The following is a 21,576-nucleotide window of genomic DNA, read 5'->3' on the forward strand; positions in this document are numbered from 1 at the left end:
AGAAAGAAGGGAAGGAGACGGAAAGGAGGGAAGGAGACGGAAAGAAAGGAAGGAGACAGAAAGGAGGAAAGGAGACAGGAAGGATCCTTCCTTTCTGTCTCCTTCCATCCTTTCTGAGACAGAAAGAAAGGAAGGAGACAGAAAGAAGGGAAGAAGAAGGGAAGGAGACAGAAAGGAGGAAACGAGAAAGAAAGAAAGGAAGGAGATGGAAAGAAAAGTAGGAGACAGAAAGGAGGGAAGGAAAGACACAGAAAGGAAGGAAGGAAGGAGACAGGAAGGAGGGAAGGAAAGACAGAAAGGAAGGAAAGAGACAGAAAGGAGGGAAGGAAAGACAGAAAGGAAGGAAAGAGACAAAGGATGGAAGGAGACGGAAAGGATCCTTCCTTTCCGTCTCCTTCCCTCCTTTCTGAGACAGAAAGAAAGGAAGGAGACAGGATGAAAGGAAGGAGACAGAAAGGAGGGAAGGAGACGGAAAGAAAGGAAGGAGACAGAAAGGAGGGAAGGAAAGAGACAGAAAGGAAGGAAAGAGACAGAAAGGATGGAAGGAGACGGAAAGGATCCTTCCTTTCCATCCTTTCTGAGACAGGATGAAAGGAAGGAGACAGAAAGAAGGGAAGGAGACAGGAAGGAAGGACGGAAGGAGATGGAAAGAAAGGAGACAGAAAGAAGGGAAGGGGACAGAAAGAAGGGAAGGGGACAGAAAGAAAGGAAGGAGACGGAAAGGAGGGAAGGAGACGGAAAGAAAGGAAGGAGACAGAAAGGAGGAAAGGAGACAGGAAGGATCCTTCCTTTCTGTCTCCTTCCATCCTTTGAGACAGAAAGAAAGGAAGGAGACAGAAAGAAGGTAAGAAGAAGGGAAGGAGACAGGAAGGAGACAGAAAGGAGGAAACGAGAAAGAAAGAAAGGAAGGAGTTGGAAAGAAAGGAAGGAGACAGAAAGGAGGGAAGGAAAGACACAGAAAGGAAGGAAGGAAGGAGACAGGAAGGAGGGAAGGAAAGACAGAAAGGAAGGAAAGAGACAAAGGATGGAAGGAGACGGAAAGGATCCTTCCTTTCCGTCTCCTTCCCTCCTTTCTGAGACAGAAAGAAAGGAAGGAGACAGGATGAAAGGAAGGAGACAGAAAGGAGGGAAGGAGACGGAAAGAAAGGAAGGAGACAGAAAGGAGGGAAGGAAAGAGACAGAAAGGAAGGAAAGAGACAGAAAGGATGGAAGGAGACGGAAAGGATCCTTCCTTTCCATCCTTTCTGAGACAGGATGAAAGGAAGGAGACAGAAAGAAGGGAAGGAGACAGGAAGGAAGGACGGAAGGAGATGGAAAGAAAGGAGACAGAAGGGAAGGGGACAGAAAGAAGGGAAGGGGACAGAAAGAAAGGAAGGAAAGAGACAGGAAGAACAGGGGGAACACTGGGTACCGGTAACGAACGTTATCCAGCCCTGGTCATAACTGACTGAAATAAGCACCAATCAGAGGCCCAGAACATTCAGCACAGCAATCTATCAACTTCCTAGTTTTTTTAGTTTTCTCCACAGCAGCTTTGTGAACTTAACGATCTCCTCCCGCTAATTACAATGGTCTTTTTTTTTGGTTGAAGCATTCGCCAGCTAGATAAACACCGACTCAGCCAAAAGTCACTCCAAGCTAATCCAACGCCACACATTTAAACAACGGGACTCTGAGACGGGACTTCCTTGGAAAGATTCTTTGCATTTTTTTAGTACAAAACCCCAGCCAGGTGTTACACAAGAAGCAAAAGAATGGCCTAAACCAAATAGTAAAATGGTCAAGTAGGCTGACTGGTGAGTCCCAGCTGCACCCCACATCCCTGTCTGCTACAACCACTACAGCAGATAGCTATGGCTATCAAAGAAGATGGCCTACACCCAAAAAAATTGTTCATTCAATGTCAACAAAATATATGCAAATTTCGTGCGATTCCGCGTGTATAACAGAATTCCATTTTCATGTGTAGATTCCGCGATTCCGTCCGTGTTTTCCGCATCGTGGAAATCATAGGGCCCTACATGTTATGTGGTGGTCTACAAAGTTGCGTCTTACCGTGGATTTCCACAGGATGCAGAACGTCTGCGAACCGGCTCCGCTGCGGAACGGCTGCGTGCTCCGCCGTCCGTCAATACTAACCAGGTCCGGATTTGTTGCGTAACGGCTGCGGCCAGCCGACCACGAGATCTCGCGAATTGACGTATGTTTGCGCGATATAACAGGATGTAGTTTCTATAAACAGAACCACAAAACCAACAACAGTTAGTTTCCATCCAGAGGAGTAGAGGGGAAACTACTCTGAGCTGTGTTTTCAAGGTGTAGTGCAGGGAAATATGATCCGCCGTGAGCACGGTGTATTTTATTTTGAAAAGTAACCGGATGTTTTATTTTGTTTCTGTGCTCGACTTCCTGTCCCGCACTATCTGAATTGTGCTGAGTTGCTGCGGAGCTCTCCATCGTCCGGCAAAAATAGAAGCTCTGCGTATCTGCTCCGGAGGGCTGCAGACTGACGGAGCTGGGACGGAGTCGGGACGCAGACGTTCTGCAGTCAGTGGAAATACACACACTGACTTTAATGGAAACCTAATGACTCCGTCGACGTTCCGGAGACGTTCCGCAGACGTTCCGCATCCAGTGGAAATTGCCAGTTAGACTGTAAACCTAGTTTACCTACGGGTACCAATAAAGTAACCTGACCTAACCTAACCTACACCGAAGAACTTAAATCGCTCTCTGTCTTTGTATAAACACTCTTTGTCGCCCTGTAGGTTCTCCACAGCGAGGAGGAGGAGGAGGAGGTGGAGGAGGAGGAGGAGGAATGGGGCGGGGCAGAGGACGCAGAGACAACGAGCTGATTGGTCAGACGGTCCGCATCTCGCAGGGTCCTTACAAAGGTATGACGAGGAAACCTGAAAAGAAAACTTTTGTTGTTTCTGCATGTAAGTGACTGATGGGAACAACAATCTTTGACACTGGTCCAGTATTAAAGCAACAAGCTACAATGTAACGTTAACGGGCAATTGCGCACCTTCAAGTTACGCCCGCTAAAAGTTCAGTTTTTGCAGCTGACAGGCTCAGATTAATGTGCCACTTGCACGTTAGTGCATGTCAGCGCACGGGGCCACTACGTGACAAACCCTACGGAGCGTACCACGTGACAGATGTGTGCATATTTCGACAGAGTGACAGTGTACGTGAAGAAATAGTTAGACAACAAGACAGAACGAATCAAAGAAGAGAAAGAAAAGTTGTGTCCTGTTCTCTCTTTATTTATTTTATACTGTCCAACCAGTAGGACATGTCCTGTTCTGTAGACATGGTCCTTATTTATATATATTTATACTGTCCAACCAGTAGAACATGTCCTGTTCTGTAGACATGGTCCTTATTTATATATATTTATACTGTCCAACCAGTAGGACATGTCCTGTTCTGTAGACATGGTCCTTATTTATATATATTTATACTGTCCAACCAGTAGAACATGTCCTGTTCTGTAGACATGGTCCTTATTTATATATATTTATACTGTCCAACCAGTAGGACATGTCCTGTTCTGTAGACATGGTCCTTATTTATATATATTTATACTGTCCAACCAGTAGGACATGTCCTGTTCTGTAGACATGGTCCTTATTTATATATATTTATACTGTCCAACCAGTAGAACATGTCCTGTTCTGCAGACATGGTCCTTATTTATATATTTTATACTGTCCAACCAGTAGGACATGTCCTGTTCTGTAGACATGGTCCTTATTTATATATATTTATACTGTCCAACCAGTAGAACATGTCCTGTTCTGCAGACATGGTCCTTATTTATATATTTTATACTGTCCAACCAGTAGGACATGTCCTGTTCTGCAGACATGGTCCTTATTTATATATTTTATACTGTCCAACCAGTAGAACATGTCCTGTTCTGTAGACATGGTCCTTATTTATATATTTATACTGTCCAACCAGTAGGACATGTCCTGTTCTGTAGACATGGTCCTTATTTATATATATTTATACTGTCCAACCAGTAGGACATGTCCTGTTCTGCAGACATGGTCCTTATTTATATATATTTATACTGTCCAGCCAGTAGGACATGTCCTGTTCTGCAGACATGGTCCTTATTTATATATATTTATACTGTCCAACCAGTAGAACATGTCCTGTTCTGCAGACATGGTCCTTATTTATATATTTTATACTGTCCAACCAGTAGGACATGTCCTGTTCTGCAGACATGGTCCTTATTTATATATATTTATACTGTCCAACCAGTAGAACATGTCCTGTTCTGCAGACATGGTCCTTATTTATATATTTTATACTGTCCAACCAGTAGGACATGTCCTGTTCTGCAGACATGGTCCTTATTTATATATTTTATACTGTCCAACCAGTAGGACATGTCCTGTTCTGTAGACATGGTCCTTATTTATATATATTTATACTGTCCAACCAGTAGGACATGTCCTGTTCTGCAGACATGGTCCTTATTTATATATATTTATACTGTCCAACCAGTAGAACATGTCCTGTTCTGCAGACATGGTCCTTATTTATATATTCATGTTGGACCAGTCCAATATGACCGTCAGTTGAAATAAACCTTGTGTTGTAAGAAAACTTGTTTAATTTGTTATGAATCTGTTTTGATGCGTTTTCCCGTAACTTTTTGTAATTTTACACATGTTGACAAAATATCGAACTTAATATCGATATCGCAATGTTCATAATCGATATCGCAATATCACATTTTGTCTATATCGTGCATCCCTAATCATAGCTGCAAACTAGTCGCTTTTCGGCGAAAATCGCCATTTTGAATGGGAAAATGTCATCCAAAATAAATGCCTACGCTTCTCTCTGATGCTCCGAAAACGGACGTTAGAGGGAACTGAAACATGGCCGCACGGGACGCTAGTCAACACTACACTCGACAGCAGCTAACGTTAGCCTACCGTTAGCTAGCAGCAGGTAACGTTAGCCTACCGTTAGCTAGCAGCTGGAGTAAACACGGTTAAAATGCTGACAGCTAAACGGTGTAAAAGTGTGTCTGTATAGCTGCCGTTGTCTGAAAAACAACACAGATGTTGCGTTCACTTGAAATTCGCCTTGCCAGCCTCGTGCTGCGTTCAAAGTTGTTGTAAAATACCCTTTTCCCATCCAGTGGTTGTTTTTGTCGTTTAACAGGAATTTATTTTTATTAAATCATGAGAATCATGGGAATGATGTGTCACCTTTTTCAGCTCTTCTGAGTTTGCAGGTATGCCTAATGTCTGCCTACATTTCCCAGGTTACATCGGTGTGGTGAAGGACGCAACGGAGTCTACGGCCAGAGTAGAGCTGCACTCCACCTGTCAGACCATCTCCGTAGACAGACAGCGCTTAACCACCATGTAAGTCCTCAAAACCCCCCCACGAGTGAAGAAACACCTTAATGTTGAACCCTGGAACCAGACTAAGTTCCTAACCCTACGTTAATCTCGTCCTTCTCTCCAGGGGAGCGAAGAGACACAGTGGAATGACCTCCACCCACGGGCGTACTCCCATGTACGGCTCCCAGACGCCCATGTACGGTACCGGCTCCAGAACGCCCATGTACGGCTCTCAGACACCGATTCATGAAGGTAAGAGACTTTCTGGGCTCTATTCTAATGATCTAAGAGCACGGCGTGAAGCGCCTGGTGCAGGTGCGTTTAGGGCGTGTCCAAATCCACTTTTGGTAGTTTTGACGGCGGAAAAAAGGGTCCGTGCGCCGGGCGCATGGTTCAAAAGGGTTGGACTTAGTGTCTTCATTAATCAGAGGTGTGTTTTGGGCGTAACATGCAATCAACCAATCAGAGATCATCTCCCATTCCCTTTAAAAGCCAGGCGCGTTTGGACCTTGGAGCATTGCTGTTATGATGGAGGATTTGCACCGTAATATTTTTATTTGTAATCTTCTGTATGTGTGTGTGCTGCTGTGCGTCCCTGTGTGTGTAACAAGCATAGTGTGGCGCGCTGTGCACGAGCCTAGGAGCATTTTACTAATGCTCTGTTAAAATAACAATGAAATGCTGCGTTATTGACTTTAGACCAGGTTTTTGTTGGTCAATGGTGCCATCACTTCCCGCTGCCTCAAGATAGTAATACGCCCAGAATGCACCTGAACACACCTCCTTGTAAGACCAGCACGCCCAGAATGCACCTGAACACACCTCCCTATAAGACCAGCACGCCCAGAATGCACCTGAACACACCTCCCTGTAAGACCAGCACGCCCAGAATGCACCTGAACACACCTCCCTGTAAGACCAGCACGCCCAGAATGCACCTGAACACACCTCCCAGTGAATGCAGTGCAGGCTTTGCGCTGCACTGCGCCGGGTACAAGATAGGGCCCTAAAGTCTGGATTTCTGGAGTTTCCATCCATTTCCAGGATGAAGCCTGACGCACAGGATGTCCTCTCTCTGTGTTGCCGTTCGCAAAAGACTCCGAGCTAGCGAGCTACACGCTGAAAATTTGGACTGTGCAACAAGGCAGGTCTGCTCGGTTCTTTCAGGGAATGATTGTAAAGATTTACAAAGAATATGTGTAGGTCATGTCCTCTCTAATTGGGAGGTTTTGGGACTGATTGGTGGGATTGCTGTGGACGAAGTACACACTGAGATACACTGGTAAGAGATAATGAGGTGTAACCATGTATCAGCTAATTTAAATATCTCACGTTACTGTATTGGGTCAACAGTTAACTTCATTTAATGTTGTATGTGTTAGAGAGAGAGAGAGAGAGAGACAGAGACAGAGAGAGAGGTAGATAGATAGTCTCACTCACTTAATTTCTCTCTTGTGTTGTAATGTTTTTTTTGGGGGGATTTGTAAAAGTTTTTAAAAAAATGAGGCGTTAACATATTATCCGTGACTCCCATGTGACTGGAAATAATTGTCATGGTTTTTTGCCCAGCAGGAAGTCGTACGCCTCACTACGGCTCGCAGACCCCACTGCATGATGGGAGCAGGACGCCGGGTCAGAGTGGAGCCTGGGACCCCAGCAACCCCAACACACCTTCCAGGTAACACACACACAGACACACGCACACACACGCATAGACACACGCACACAGAGACACACGCACACAGAGACACACGCACACAGAGACACACGCACACAGAGACACACGCACACAGAGACACGTACACACACAGAGACACGTACACACACAGAGAGACACACGCACACAGAGACACACGCACGCATAGACACACGCACACAGAGACACGCGCACACAGAGACACGCGCACACAGAGACACGCGCACACAGAGACACACGCACACAGAGACACGCGCACACAGAGACACACGCACACAGAGACACACGCACACAGAGAGACACACAGACACACGCACACACATCGTATAGACACACGCACACAGAGACACACGCACACAGAGACACGTACACACACAGAGACACGTACACACACAGAGAGACACACGCACACAGAGACACACTCACACAGAGACACGTACACACACAGAGAGACACACGCACACAGAGACACGTACACACACAGAGACACACGCATAGACACACACACACAGAGACACGTACACACGCATAGACACACGCACACAGAGACACGTACACACACAGAGACACACGCACACAGAGACACACGCATAGACACACACACGCAGAGACACGCGCACACAGAGACACACGCACACAGAGACACACGCACACAGAGAGACACACAGACACACGCACACACACGTATAGACACACGCACACAGAGACACACGCACACAGAGAGACACACAGACACACGCACACACACGTATAGACACACACGCACACAGAGAGACAAACGTACACACACAGAGAGACACACGCACACACAGAGACACACGCACACAGAGACACGTACACACACAGAGACACACGCACACAGAGACACAAGCATAGACACACGCACACAGAGAGACACACGCACACAGAGACACACGCACACAGAGACACACGCACACAGAGACACACGCATAGACACACGCACACAGAGACACGCACACACACAGAGACACACGCACACAGAGAGACACACGCACACAGAGAGACACACGCACACAGAGAGACACACGCATAGACACACGCACACAGAGACACACGCACACAGAGACACGTACACACACAGAGAGACACACGCACAGACAAGCACGCACACACACACAGAGACACACACAGAGACACACGCACACATTTATTTCAAATAAGTGTCCTTTTTATGGTTTTATCTATTTTAATTGTTCTGCCTTCTCTCCAGGAATGAAGAGGAGTACGACTTTGGCTACGACGACGAGCCCTCCCCGTCCCCTCAGGGCTACGGGGGGACCCCCAACCCCCAGACCCCTGGTTACCCAGAAGTCCCCTCTCCGCAGGTCAACCCTCAGTACAACCCTCAGACGCCTGGCACGCCTGCTATGTGAGTACAAGCAGCGAGCTCTCTGCTCTTAGTGGCGCTCTCCACAGCAGAAACGCCATTTTTACCCTTTTTTGGCATAAATTGTATCCCTAGCTTCTGGCAGCTCTGAATGTCTGAATTCAGGCCTGCCTCATGTTTTTACAAATACGGTAAGATTCTGGTTATTAATGTGTTGACATATATTTGGAATAACGTTGAATCCCCAGGACACGTTTTACATGAGATGTTTCTCCTTTCCCACAGAAAAGATTTAGAGGTTAATATCAACAGAGAAGACTTTTAATCTGTGTGTGTGTGTGTGTGTGTGTGTGTGTGTGTGTGTGTGTGTGTGCGTGTGTGCGTGTGTGCGTGTGTGCGTGTGTGCGTGTGTGCGTGCGTGCGTGCGTGCGTGCGTGCGTGCGTGCGTGCGTGCGTGCGTGCGTGCGTCCGTCCGTGCGTCCGTGTGTGTGTGTCTGTCTGTCTGTTCGTGTGTCTGTCTCTGTGTGTGTGTGTTCGTGTCTGTCCGTGTGTCTGTGTGTGTGTGTGTCTGTGTGTGTCTCCGTGTCTGTCCATGTGTGTCTATCCGTGTGTGTGTGTGTGTGTGTGTGTGTGCAGGTATAACACGGAGCAGTATTCTCCCTATGCGGCCCCGTCCCCTCAGGGCTCCTACCAGCCCAGTCCGAGTCCCCAGAGCTACCACCAGGTGGCGCCCTCACCGGTCGGCTACCAGAACACACACTCTCCAGCCAGCTACCACCCGACACCTTCCCCCATGGCCTATCAGGTAGGAGCTACGGTCCTCGGGTCTCATTCTTACAGCCTGTAACGCTGCGGTGGCCAATCATGTAACCGGCGAGCGGACTAGTCTGTGTGTTTTGAGTCCCGCACAGGAAACATCACTGCCTCTATCTCTGCCACAAGAAAGTTTTAAAGTGCTCATATTATGCTTTCTGGCTTTCCCCCCTTTCCTTTATTGTGTTATATATCTTTTTTGTTCATGTTATAGGTTTACAAAGTGAAAAAGCCCAAAGTCCTCCCCAAAGGGACTTACCATCTCCAACAGAAAACACTGTTCACTAACTGCTCCAAACAGCTCTGTTGTAGTCCAGCCTTTACTTCAGAGACACACGTGGTCACTTTGGAACACACGTTATAATGCTCACCTAGCTGCTAGCATGGCACGCCCTCATACTCTGCTACTGACTGGCTAGTAGTCCTTACCTAGGTACTGTCAGGACACGCCCTCATACTCTGCTTCTGACTGGCTAGTAGTCCTTACCTAGCTACTGTCAGGACACGCCCTCATACTCTGCTCCTGACTGGCTAGTAGTCCTTACCTAGTTACTGTCAGCACGCCCTCATACTCTGCTTCTGACTGGCTAGTAGTCCTTACCTAGCTACTGTCAGGACACGCCCTCATACTCTGCTCCTGACTGGCTAGTAGTCCTTACCTAGCTACTGTCAGGACACGCCCTCATACTCTGCTTCTGACTGGCTAGTAGTCCTTACCTAGCTACTGTCAGGTCACACCCTCATACTCTGCTTCTGACTGGCTAGTAGTCCTTACCTAGCTACTGTCAGGACACGCCCTCATACTCTGCTTCTGACTGGCTAGTAGTCCTTACCTAGCTACTGTCAGGACACGCCCTCATACTCTGCTCCTGACTGGCTAGTAGTCCTTACCTAGTTACTGTCAGCACGCCCTCATACTCTGCTTCTGACTGGCTAGTAGTCCTTACCTAGCTACTGTCAGGACACGCCCTCATACTCTGCTTCTGACTGGCTAGTAGTCCTTACCTAGCTACTGTCAGGTCACACCCTCATACTCTGCTTTTGACTGCAGACATGAAAATCACTCACCTTTCAGCGAAATTTGCCGTTTTGAAACCAAAATAGGTGACCTACGTGAATCGTGTAGCTTTGATGAGAAAATGTTTAAGAGGGCGGGGTGTTAAGTACTCTGGCCTGGTGTCCGATTTCTGGCATATGACTATTTTAGAAAAATAAATAAATGAAAAAGTCTACATGGGATTTGTTTTGATGCGCTGGATTTAACCAATCATCGAACTTCCACCTACCAATGAAACGAATTCTAGCCAATCAGATGCAAAGTAGGGCGGCTCTTTGCCGAAATGTGAGAGTGCGGAGCCGGTGTGTTCTACGTGTTAACGCGGCTAGGAGCATGTAGATACAGGCAGCTTTAGTTGAGAAAGGAGTTAAAACAAATGGCCCTGGGCATGAATAGAGGACAAGAGGAAACAGGTGGAGATATATATTATATATTATATATTATATATGTCTATGGTGGAGACGGGAAGCTGTTTAGCACTTGGTGCCCGAAATTGAGGGAGCCAGGTGCTTCTGCAGCGCATGTTGAAGGAAGACACTGTACGGCAGCAGCGGTAAGAAAGTGCTGCTAGTCACAAAGCTTCGGTCCGTGCACTCTGTCATACGAGTACGTTACCGGCAACGACGGCTACCGCTGCGACTGCTCCTTCACTGACCGACCGTGTTTGTGATACAAACAATACGTGTGTGCACGTTCATAGAGCAACACGATTTGTCATTAACGATGGCCACTGTGTAAAAGCGATCTGAAGCCCAAACTGCCCTGACGCTGTCTGTTTGGAATTAGCATGGCAGGTATTTACGTCCCAGAGTTTAGACGTCTAGCTATATGAAAACATAAACAATGCAACGTTTTTAATAAATGTAAATAAAGCAGCTAATATCAACATGGACAAAATCATGAATGTACTAATTCTCTTTTTTGATGATGACCTGGCCAAAGTAGCAAAGTTTAGTTTTCACAATGATTCATTGTAGAATTATGATATTATTGCAATATGTAAATCCACATTGACTCTTTATTTAACATATGGTTGGAAGAAGTAAAAATTGAACCAAATACTTTTTAGTTTTTAAAAATTGACTTTTATTATTGTGTAATGTCAGAAGGACTTTAACTGTTTTGCCAGTCAAATTAACTTTAATGAGTGCATACTGAAATATTACACTGTTGGTTGGCAAAAAATGCATCTCAAAATGCATCATATTGATGCTTTAAAATATGGAATATTTAAAATTTTCTTCAGGGGGAGCATGCCCCCAGACCCCCCTAGAGGGGTAATATCATTCTCACCTTTTTCACCTGACCCGTTTTCATGCTTCTGACTGGCTAGTAGTCCTTACCTAGCTACTGTCAGGACACGCCCTCATACTCTGCTTCTGACTGGCTAGTAGTCCTTACCTAGCTACTGAGCATGTGCGACTGCCAACAAAGATGTTCCAGCAGTGAGAGGTCTCACTCTGTAGCTAAAACAGAGACCTGAACACAGGGTGAAAAGAGGAGCTGCAGCAATGTGCAGTACAACTAAAATATGGTGTTTTTTGAAAATTAAACCATGTAAACCTATTCTGATACAACCTCAAAATACAATTATGAACCTGAAGATGAGCATAATATGAGCACTTTAAAACACCAAGCAACAAACAATGAACTGCTTTGTAGTTGAGTTTGTAGGTAACAGCTGTTTCCTCAGTCCCTCCGTCTCTTTTCTGTGAAGTGACGCGGCCTTCAAGTGCGGTCGGAAACGTCGAGATCTATAAACAATCTGACAGAAAACAGTAATTGTGAAATATAAATTCTCCTTGTGCTATATAAAGAACAAAACAGGTCTCAGTGTTCACATGTCTAGAAAAAACCTGGAAAAGTTATGCAATTTCAAAAATGCTAATTCCAGGCCTGGAAACATAAAAAGACCCAGAACGTTTTGGAAAAGTCATGGAATTTGTTTTTTTAACCCAGCAGGCCAATAATAATGTGATTAATAAATGTATTTCACGTCATCCTATTATTTATATATATATATATATATATAGTATTATTAGTATATTATAAATCCCACTATGAATCACATACATTGTCATTGATTTTATTTGTTAAACCTCTGAGGGTAAACTTAAACACACATTTCTATTCTTGTTGTATAATGTCAACTGACATTTTCAGGAATACATAGTCATGGAAATTTGCCGAAAAGTATTGGTTTAAATGTGCATGAGCCCTGAGGTCTGGTATTTTGGCTTTGGTAGAGAGCACGCGGTCAGAAACCCAGCTGGACTCGTGGTCTTTTATATTTCTATGGAAATAATCAATTGAGCAATTGTTTATAAGTCTGTCAATAGCTTTCTGGTTTGGGCTTTTCCAGTGAATTTACAACATACCTTTTTGAGAAATCCAAGTATACAGCATCACACGGGTTTAGAAATCTTGATGTTCTGTCAAGAAGCAGTCCCAGCAGTCGGCCGAAGATGATTAAAGGCGGAGACAACGCAGCCGATTTCTTAGTAAGTAAGCGTGACTGTCGTTGCTTCCACAGGCCAGCCCCAGTCCCAGTCCGGTGGGCTACAGCCCCATGACGCCCGGCGCGCCCTCTCCGGGAGGCTACAACCCTCACACCCCGGGCTCCAACATCGAGCAGGGGGGCAGCGACTGGGTCACCCCCGACATCCTGGTCCGCGTCAAGGACTCCTTCATGGACCTGATGGGCCAGAACGGCGTCATACGGAGCGTCACGGTAACACACACACTCACACACACACACACACGGGACCCGACGGGTTCGGTCTTAATTTCTATAATTTTACACGGGCTCCGGCCGGGCTCGGCTCTGGGTTGATTGTTTTAAAGATTTTTTGGGCTTTTCCGCCTTTATTTGATAGCATGATATTACATCATAAGGGGAAAGGTTACCTCCCCTTTCTCTGCTTTGCCCGCCCAGAGAATTTGGCCCGCCCATGAGAGAGAGAGAGACATCATGGCTTGAAAACAAGCGAAGTTGGTTGGTCAAGGCCACACACACCCCCCCCTCTCTCCTCCTCAATAGCATTTAAAGCTACAGACACAGAAATGGCACATCCTAAGGAAAGCTCATTGTGGGACTGGCTCTAGTGGCTGTAATTCTGCACCAAGGCTGAATTTCGGGAAAGAGACTTCAGATACAGTATTAGAGGACCACTAAGGTCTATATAAAGAGACTTCAGATACAGTATTAGGGGACCACTAAGGTCTATATAAAAGAGACTTCAGATACAGTATTAGGGGACTACTAAGGTCTATATAAAGAGACTTCAGATACAGTATTAGGGGACCACTAAGGTCTATATAAAAGAGACTTCAGATACAGTATTAGGGGACCACTAAGGTCTATATAAAGAGACTTCAGATACAGTATTAGGGGACCACTAAGGCCTATATAAAAGAGACTTCAGATACAGTATTAGGGGACCACTAAGGTCTATATAAAGAGACTTCAGATACAGTATTAGGGGACCACTAAGGTCTGTATAAAGAGACTTCAGATACAGTATTAGGGGACCACTAAGGTCTATATAAAGAGACTTCAGATACAGTATTAGGGGACCACTAAGGTCTATATAAAGAGACTTCAGATACAGTATTAGGGGACCACTAAGGTCTATATAAAGAGACTTCAGATACAGTATTAGGGGACCACTAAGGTCTATATAAAGAGACTTCAGATACAGTATTAGGGGACCACTAAGGTCTATATAAAAGCATCCAAAATGCAGCATGTCATAGGACCTTTAAAAGTGACACCGCCCACCCAGAGGTTTCCTCCTAAAAGGGAGTTTTTCCTCGCCACCTGAGATGCTCGAGTAAATAAAGCCGTAATTATCAAAACTGCTTGCAACAAATAGTGTTAATATTTAAATACTCCTGTCAGTGCAGATCACCGAAGAGTCAGACACAGCCAGACTCGTATTTAAGTTTACGTTCTGCTTGTTCAACGGTGGTTTGGTAAATTGGCGAGGATTTAAATCACTCTTTTTATTCTCAAGTCTTATCATTTTGGCGCTGGTGAGGCACCAACAATTCCTCTATTCGGGGAAAAAACCCTGGCACCACGTCTGTGTGTTCTGGGTTTGGCTCGAGTTGTAACTCAGAGGAGGAGTGAGATGATTGATGCAGTTTGTGGCAAAATATTGCTTTTTAAAACCCAATAGCCTCCGTGAGCGATACCGTTCCCTTTCATCTCACGCTGCATCTTTTTTCCATCATCTCTCCCGCCTCACAGTCTGAAAACATCCATCTGCTGCTGCACACAGAAGTGAGAAGATATACGGGTGATCTAACCCTGGAACCGTTAAATCCAGTGCCAAAATGCGGCTCCAGTCGCCTTACTGAGTGTGTTTTCTCATCACAGTTTCGAAAGCAGCGGGACTGAAATTATTTTTGGCTCCCGAGAAGCCTGGTAAAAGTTGATCTAATGTAGTTTTTAAGAGAAAGCGAGCCGCAGCTAAAAACGTCTCCATATTCTCCACTCGCCAAGAGCCTTCGCATAATAGTTCATCTGCAATTCAAATGTTAGAAAAGCAAAAAGCTCAGCTTGAAGTCTCAGAGCGGTTTAACTGGGCGACTAAAGGTTGAAGATGTAATGAGGCGACGTGGCAGCATGGAAGCAGCTGCAGCGAGAACATGATCAGAAATGTTATTGCGTGTTTAAAATTTGGCCTTCCGAGTGTTCAGACTGACGTGTGAAGGCCTCAAGTGTCCGTTATCATAACATCTGTCCCAAACACACTGTGGTTTTCATCTGGTTCAGCTTCTCGTCTGGAACTGAAAGGAAATACCTTTCTGATAATCCCGGCAGTATTTCATAGAGCCCGTCCAATATCATCATCTGACATTCACCCGAATTCTGGAAAAGGACCCTTTGGAGATAAATCCTGTTTTTGGTTAGCCTAGGTAGGCTGGGCGATATAGACGAAATCTAACATCATGATATTCTTGACCAAATACCTCGACGTCGATACCGCGCCGATATTGTAGGGTTGACTATTGGTGCAAAAGCACCACTTTAAATCTTGTGCTTACCAAAAATGTGCTCATAAGTTTCTTGGAAATGAGTAATTAAGCATGAATAAGCATAAAAAATGACTTATCAACCAAAGAAATCTTAGTCGACTAAGACCAAAACGACCGATTAGTCGACTAATCGACTAAGAGGTGGCAGCCCTAATTTCTTTACTGTAATGCAGCCTTTAAAACCAGGAATAGACACCACTTATGTCATATTACGATGACTGAGATGATATCTAGTCTCATATCACGATATCGATATAACATCGATATATACCCTAGAAATCCAGACGCACCCTAGCGGCAGCAAATGTAATTTGCAGCCAGGGTCAGTCTAGCAACTCGTCGGTGGGCGGGGCTTAACATAATGACGGCAGAGTTACGACGGTTCCGCGTGAATTCCGTAGACGGTATATATATAACGGACCAACAGATCTCGTGTCTCTGGACGGAGACCAGTGAAGGATATTAGAAGAACTTTTCCGGTGATGGCTGAGCGTTACTGAGCAGCCTCCAACTGAGAGAGACGACGTAGATGTGACGTGAGCAACCTGTCTGAAAGTTGGAAGTCTTCTGGTAGCTGTGCCAAGAGAAATCTCAATCATTCCCAATCTAGCAGAGACAGAGAGCGTAGGTATATGTAAGGAGATAACATAGGCACAGGCTAATTATTGATCACTAAAATGCTAGTTAACATTAAAGTAAAGTTATTCTCTGTCAAAGTGACGTCAAAATGAATGGCAGTCAATGGGATGCTAACGGGAGGTGATGACTTGTTAGCTTACCCCCTTGGTGAATTCCCTGCTACTTGAAAACAAAGATGATGGCTGCTGCTGCTGGCGAACAGCGGTCTTTGGAATCCAAAAACTAGCCTGACAAGCCAGAACCAACATCTGGATGTTGGTTCTGGCTTGTCAGGCTAGTTTTTGGAGGCTCCTCTGAGATAAAAACAAAAAGAAAACGAGGAGTTCATCGCCCTATGGCTGCACAACAAACCCGCAACACATCGCCAAACACGCCTTTTTTGTTGTTTATTTTTACTCCCCAACTTGCACATTAAGTTTATATCTATTGAAACAGTTGTACATTTTATTTCCAAATTGTATATATTTTAAATATTGCTTGTGGAGTATTCTATTATTATTTAATGTATATTATTTCCTATTAGTTAATGTTTACTCTGTATGTGTGCTGTGTGTCTGATATTTTTACTGCTGCAACACCGTTATTTCCCATTTTTGGGATGAATAAAAATCTATCTATCTATCTATCTATCTACCTGTTTATCTACCTGTCTGTCTGTCTATCTATCTATCTATCTATCTATCTATTAGGGGTGTGCCAAAAAATCGATTCACAGAAGAATCTAGATTCTCATTTGCAACGATTCAGAATCGATCTGAAATGTCCAAGAATCGATTTAATAAATAAATAAAATCAGCTGGCTGTTCGCCTCCATTTTTGTAACTAGCCTATCCGGGACGTCCGGACGTCACCACGCAGCCGGTTTTTGAACGTGAGCGGTAAATCACTAGAACAAAGAGGAAGCAAATATGGATGAGAGGGAGATCCAACCAGCCCCGTCTTCACTTAAAGCTAAAGTTTGGCGTAATTCCGGTTTTTAACGAATGCCTGGAAGCACTGCGCTGGACATGACACACACAGTGTGCAAGCTTTGCAAAACGAAGACCAAGTACTTCGGCAGCACAACAAATGCGCGGGCTCATATTAATAGGCATCACCCGGAGCTCAGCGACACAGAGCAGCCGCCAGCTGCAGACCAACGCACACTGCAGTGCTTCACGAAACTTCCTGCCAACTCCGAGAGGGCAAAAAAAATAACTCGGTCTGTCGCCTGCTTCATCGCCAAAGACCTAAGGCCTTACAGTGTGGTGGAGAACGAGGGGTTCGTCTGCATGTTACAGACAGCAGAGCCGAGGTCCACCATACCGTCCCGCAAGTTTTTCACTGAGACAGCTGTGCCACAGCTTTACAATGAGACTAAAAGAAAGGTCGCCAGTGCCCTAACCGAAACGACCAGAGTGGCACTAACATGTGAACATTTCAGAGACAGGTAGCTTAGGGGTACTATTTTTCATTTTGAAAGAAGCACTTTATTTTCATAACTTGTTATTCTTTAAGTTACTGAGTCTGACTGAGAAATATAGATGTTTTTTTGTCTTCACCGGTTATGTTCTACATGATATTTGTGGTAAACTGCAACTTTCCTGGGAAATGCATCTATTTTCAACCATTTTGTATTATGAAGAAGCACTTTATTTTTGTTCCAACTTATTTTATAGCTAGCTACTAATGAGTAGCAATTGAGAACCAGACAATGTTTTTGATAAAAGGCACTTCCCTGAGAATTGAACTTAATAAATGTGAAAAAGACACTTTATTGTCTCCGTTTATCATTCTGTATAGCAAAGCAGATGAGAGTAGATCATGATCAGAAACCCGATTAGAAATCATTATGGATAAAATCGAATCGTTTTCAATCGAAAATCTTTTTGAATCGAAAATCGATTTTGAATCGAATCGTGGCCTCAAGAATCGGAATCGAATTGAATCGTGAGATGGTAAAAGATTCCCACTCCTACTATCTATCTGTCTGTCTGTCTGTCTGTCTGCCTACCTGTCTATCTATCTATCTACCTACCTATCTATCTATCTACCTACCTGTCTATCTGTCTATCTATCTATCTACCTGTCTATCTACCCACCCACCTATTCCGTCTTTTTTGTGGCTTTCTCGGTTGTCGGGTTTTGTCGCTTTTTTCACACTTTGTCGCATTGGTGTCCTACAAAAGTCAGCAGAATAACGTGCGCGATTGTGCTTTAATGTTGCGTGATACGTTTGTGGCGTGATTGACGGGTCTGTGTGGTGTCTTCCTGTAGGGCGGGATGTGTTCGGTGTTCATGCAGGAGTCAGAGAAGGTGGTCAGCATCAGCAGCGATCACCTGGAGCCCATCACTCCCACCAAGAACAACAAGGTCTGTCTGTCTGTCTGTCTGTATCTATATATATATATATATATATATATATATATCTGTCTGTCTCTGCAGGGTTCAAAATTAGCCTTTTCCTCCTCCAGCCAAACGTCTAGTGAATGTTGTTTTTTTTGGCCGAGTTAGTGAAGGAAATCTACCGTAATGTTGCATGCCGACCTCTTGTCTCCTCGGAGGCAGGAGAGACCGGTATGCACACACACTCTCTCTCTGTGCGTGTGTGTGTGTGTGTGTGTGTCAGTAAAGCCTTGTGTGATCGTGCTGACTGTTGGCTGTTCCCGTGCGTCCAGGTGAAGGTGATCCTGGGCGAGGACCGCGAGGCCACGGGCATCCTGCTGAGCATCGACGGAGACGACGGCATCGTCCGCATGGAGCTGGACGACCAGCTCAAGATCCTCAACCTGAGGTTCCTGGGACGCCTGGAGCACTGAGAGACACTCACTCACACACACATAGAGACAGACAGAGAGACACACTCACACACACACACTGAGAGACACGCACGCACGCACACACACACACACACACACACACACACACACACACACACACACACACACACACATACACATAAACACAGACAGACAGAGACACTCACACACACATAGAGAGACACACACACACAGACAGAGACACACACACTCAGAGAGACAGACACACACACACACACACACACATACATAGAGACAGAGACACACACACACACACATAGAGAGAGATAGACAGAGACACACACACCCTGACTGTAGACTGAGACTGTAGTGAGAATAGTGTTGGCTGTGTTGTCACACACACACAAACAAAGACAGACGTGGGGAATTTTTTTGGTTTAAGAGCCAAAACCACCCACACAGCAGATTATTACGTCCCACAGCCTACAGCCTACAGGCTACAGCCTACATCCTACTGGCTACAGCCTACATCCTACTGGCTACAGCCTACATCCTACTGGCTACAGCCTACAGGCTACAGCCTACAGGCTACAGCCTACATCCTACTGGCTACAGCCTACATCCTACTGGCTACAGGCTACAGCCTACAGGTCACAGCCTACAGGCTACAGCCTACAGGCTACAGCCTACAGGTCACAGCCTACAGGTCACAGCCTACATCCTACTGGCTACAGCCTACATCCTACTGGCTACAGCCTACAGCCTACATCCTACAGGCTACAGCCTACAGGTCACAGCCTACAGGCTACAGCCTACATGTCACAGCCTACAGGCTACAGCCTACAGGTCACAGCCTACAGCCTACAGGTCACAGCCTACAGGCTACAGCCTACAGGCTACAGCCTACAGGCTACAGGCCACAGCCTACAGGCTACAGCCTACAGGCTACATCCTACAGCCTACATCCTACTGCCTACAGGCCACAGCCTACAGGCCACAGCCTACATCCTACAGCCTGCATCCTACATCCTACAGGCTACATCCTACAGCCTACATCCTACTGGCTACAGCCTACAGGCTACATCCTACAGCCTACATCCTACAGGCCACAGCCTACTGGCTACAGCCTACAGGCTACAGCCTACATCCTACTGGCTACATCCTACAGGCTACATCCTACAGCCTACATCCTACAGGCCACAGCCTACTGGCTACAGCCTACAGGCTACAGCATACATCCTACAGCCTGCATCCTACAGCCTGCATCCTACAGCCTACAGGCTACAGCATACATCCTACTGGCTACAGCGAAGACCTTTCAGACGGAGGAGGAATCATGTTAAAGACACGTGTTTGACCCTAATTCCCTCTGGGAGTGAATCTCTGAGTGTGCCAGCTTCATTTCTGTCTCTCCCTCCCTCCCTCTCTCTCTCTCTCTCTCTCTCTCTCTCTCTCTCTCTCTCTCTCTCTCTCTCTCTCTCCCCCCCCGGCGTTTTTATTTTTTTATTTTTCGTTAGCTTTGCTGTATTCTGACTAGTGGTCTGAATCTGTTTTTAGTGCTATTTGAATGTTTTGTCAGTGCTTTTTTGGTTTCTTGGTGAAGGAAAAAAGTGTAACATGTCAATAAACTGTGACCCAGTTGATCACTTGGTTTCTACACGTTGGTTTGTCGTGTCTTCTCTTCCTCCCGCTGTACAAAAGTGAAGCTAAAATCTCCCGGATTCGGGCGCTGCCATCTTGTAGTGTTGGAGCCAGTGGAGTATCCAAGTCCCGCCCACACACCCTGCCCGACCAATCACAGGGAGTCAATCCCAGCTGTCAATCATGACGTTTCAGCCCGTTTTTTTAAGCATCAAATAACTAAGAAAAACCAAACTCATGAGAAAAATTAACACTTTGGGACCACTTTTTCGTGGTCAATCGCTGAAATGATTCCTCGAGAAAGTGTCCAAAGTTTGGAATCAGTTCAACCGTAATTAAAACGAAAACTCCTGTAAACCTTCTACCAAAAACAAAGACAAGAAAATACGTAGCGGAGACCACGGTCTGATCTAAAGAGCCGACTTGTTGACCATCCCTTTGGAAATTTTCTCTCACTCTCTCTTCACAGAGAAACATTTGATCAACAATCTACTAGCATTTAAGTGTAACAGAGCTGTGTGACATTGTAATCAATGAGGTTCCTGGGACGCCTGGAGCACTGAGAGACACACTGAGAGACACGCACGCACACACACACATACACATAAACACAGACAGACAGAGACACTCACACACACAGAGAGACACACACACACAGACAGAGACACACACACACTCAGAGAGACAGACACACACACACACACACATACATAGAGACAGAGACACACACACACACACACATAGAGAGAGATAGACAGAGACACACACACCCTGACTGTAGACTGAGACTGTAGTGAGAATAGTGTTGGCTGTGTTGTCACACACACACAAACAAAGACAGACGTGGGGAATTTTTTTGGTTTAAGAGCCAAAACCACCCACACAGCAGATTATTACGTCCCACAGCCTACAGGCTACAGCCTACATCCTACAGGCTACAGCCTACATCCTACTGGCTACAGCCTACATCCTACTGGCTACAGCCTACAGGCTACAGCCTACATCCTACTGGCTACAGCCTACATCCTACTGGCTACAGCCTACAGGTCACAGCCTACAGGCTACAGCCTACAGGTCACAGCCTACAGGCTACAGCCTACAGGTCACAGCCTACAGGCTACAGCCTACAGGCTACAGGTCACAGCCTACAGCCTACAGGCTACAGCCTACAGGTCACAGCCTACAGGCTACAGCCTACAGGT

The 21,576-nt window shown here is 45.6% G+C and overlaps 1 protein-coding gene across 6 annotated transcripts in view; it reads left to right on the plus strand.

The window, feature by feature from the left end:
- Positions 1-21,237, plus strand: part of supt5h (SPT5 homolog, DSIF elongation factor subunit) — a 60,422-nt gene extending 39,185 nt beyond the window's left edge. For 2 of the 6 annotated variants that reach the window (XM_031317371.2, XM_031317376.2), the window contains 9 exons: positions 2,769-2,894; positions 5,297-5,399; positions 5,503-5,630; positions 6,948-7,056; positions 8,306-8,464; positions 9,059-9,227; positions 12,826-13,023; positions 18,231-18,326; positions 18,632-18,890. In XM_031317371.2, coding sequence (XP_031173231.1) covers positions 2,769-2,894; positions 5,297-5,399; positions 5,503-5,630; positions 6,948-7,056; positions 8,306-8,464; positions 9,059-9,227; positions 12,826-13,023; positions 18,231-18,326; positions 18,632-18,772 — 1,229 coding nt within the window. In that variant the 3' untranslated portion in view covers positions 18,773-18,890. Of the gene's footprint in view, positions 1-2,768; positions 2,895-5,296; positions 5,400-5,502; positions 5,631-6,947; positions 7,057-8,305; positions 8,465-9,058; positions 9,228-12,825; positions 13,024-18,230; positions 18,327-18,631; positions 18,891-18,953; positions 19,173-21,018 lie in introns of those variants that run through there. The other 4 variants (XM_031317375.2, XM_031317377.2, XM_031317374.2 and 1 more) reach the window with 3 other exon arrangements.
- The last annotated feature ends 339 nt before the right edge of the window (positions 21,238-21,576 follow it).

This window comes from Sander lucioperca, chromosome 5 (assembly GCF_008315115.2).
Source record: "Sander lucioperca isolate FBNREF2018 chromosome 5, SLUC_FBN_1.2, whole genome shotgun sequence".
Taxonomy (NCBI): domain Eukaryota; kingdom Metazoa; phylum Chordata; class Actinopteri; order Perciformes; family Percidae; genus Sander; species Sander lucioperca.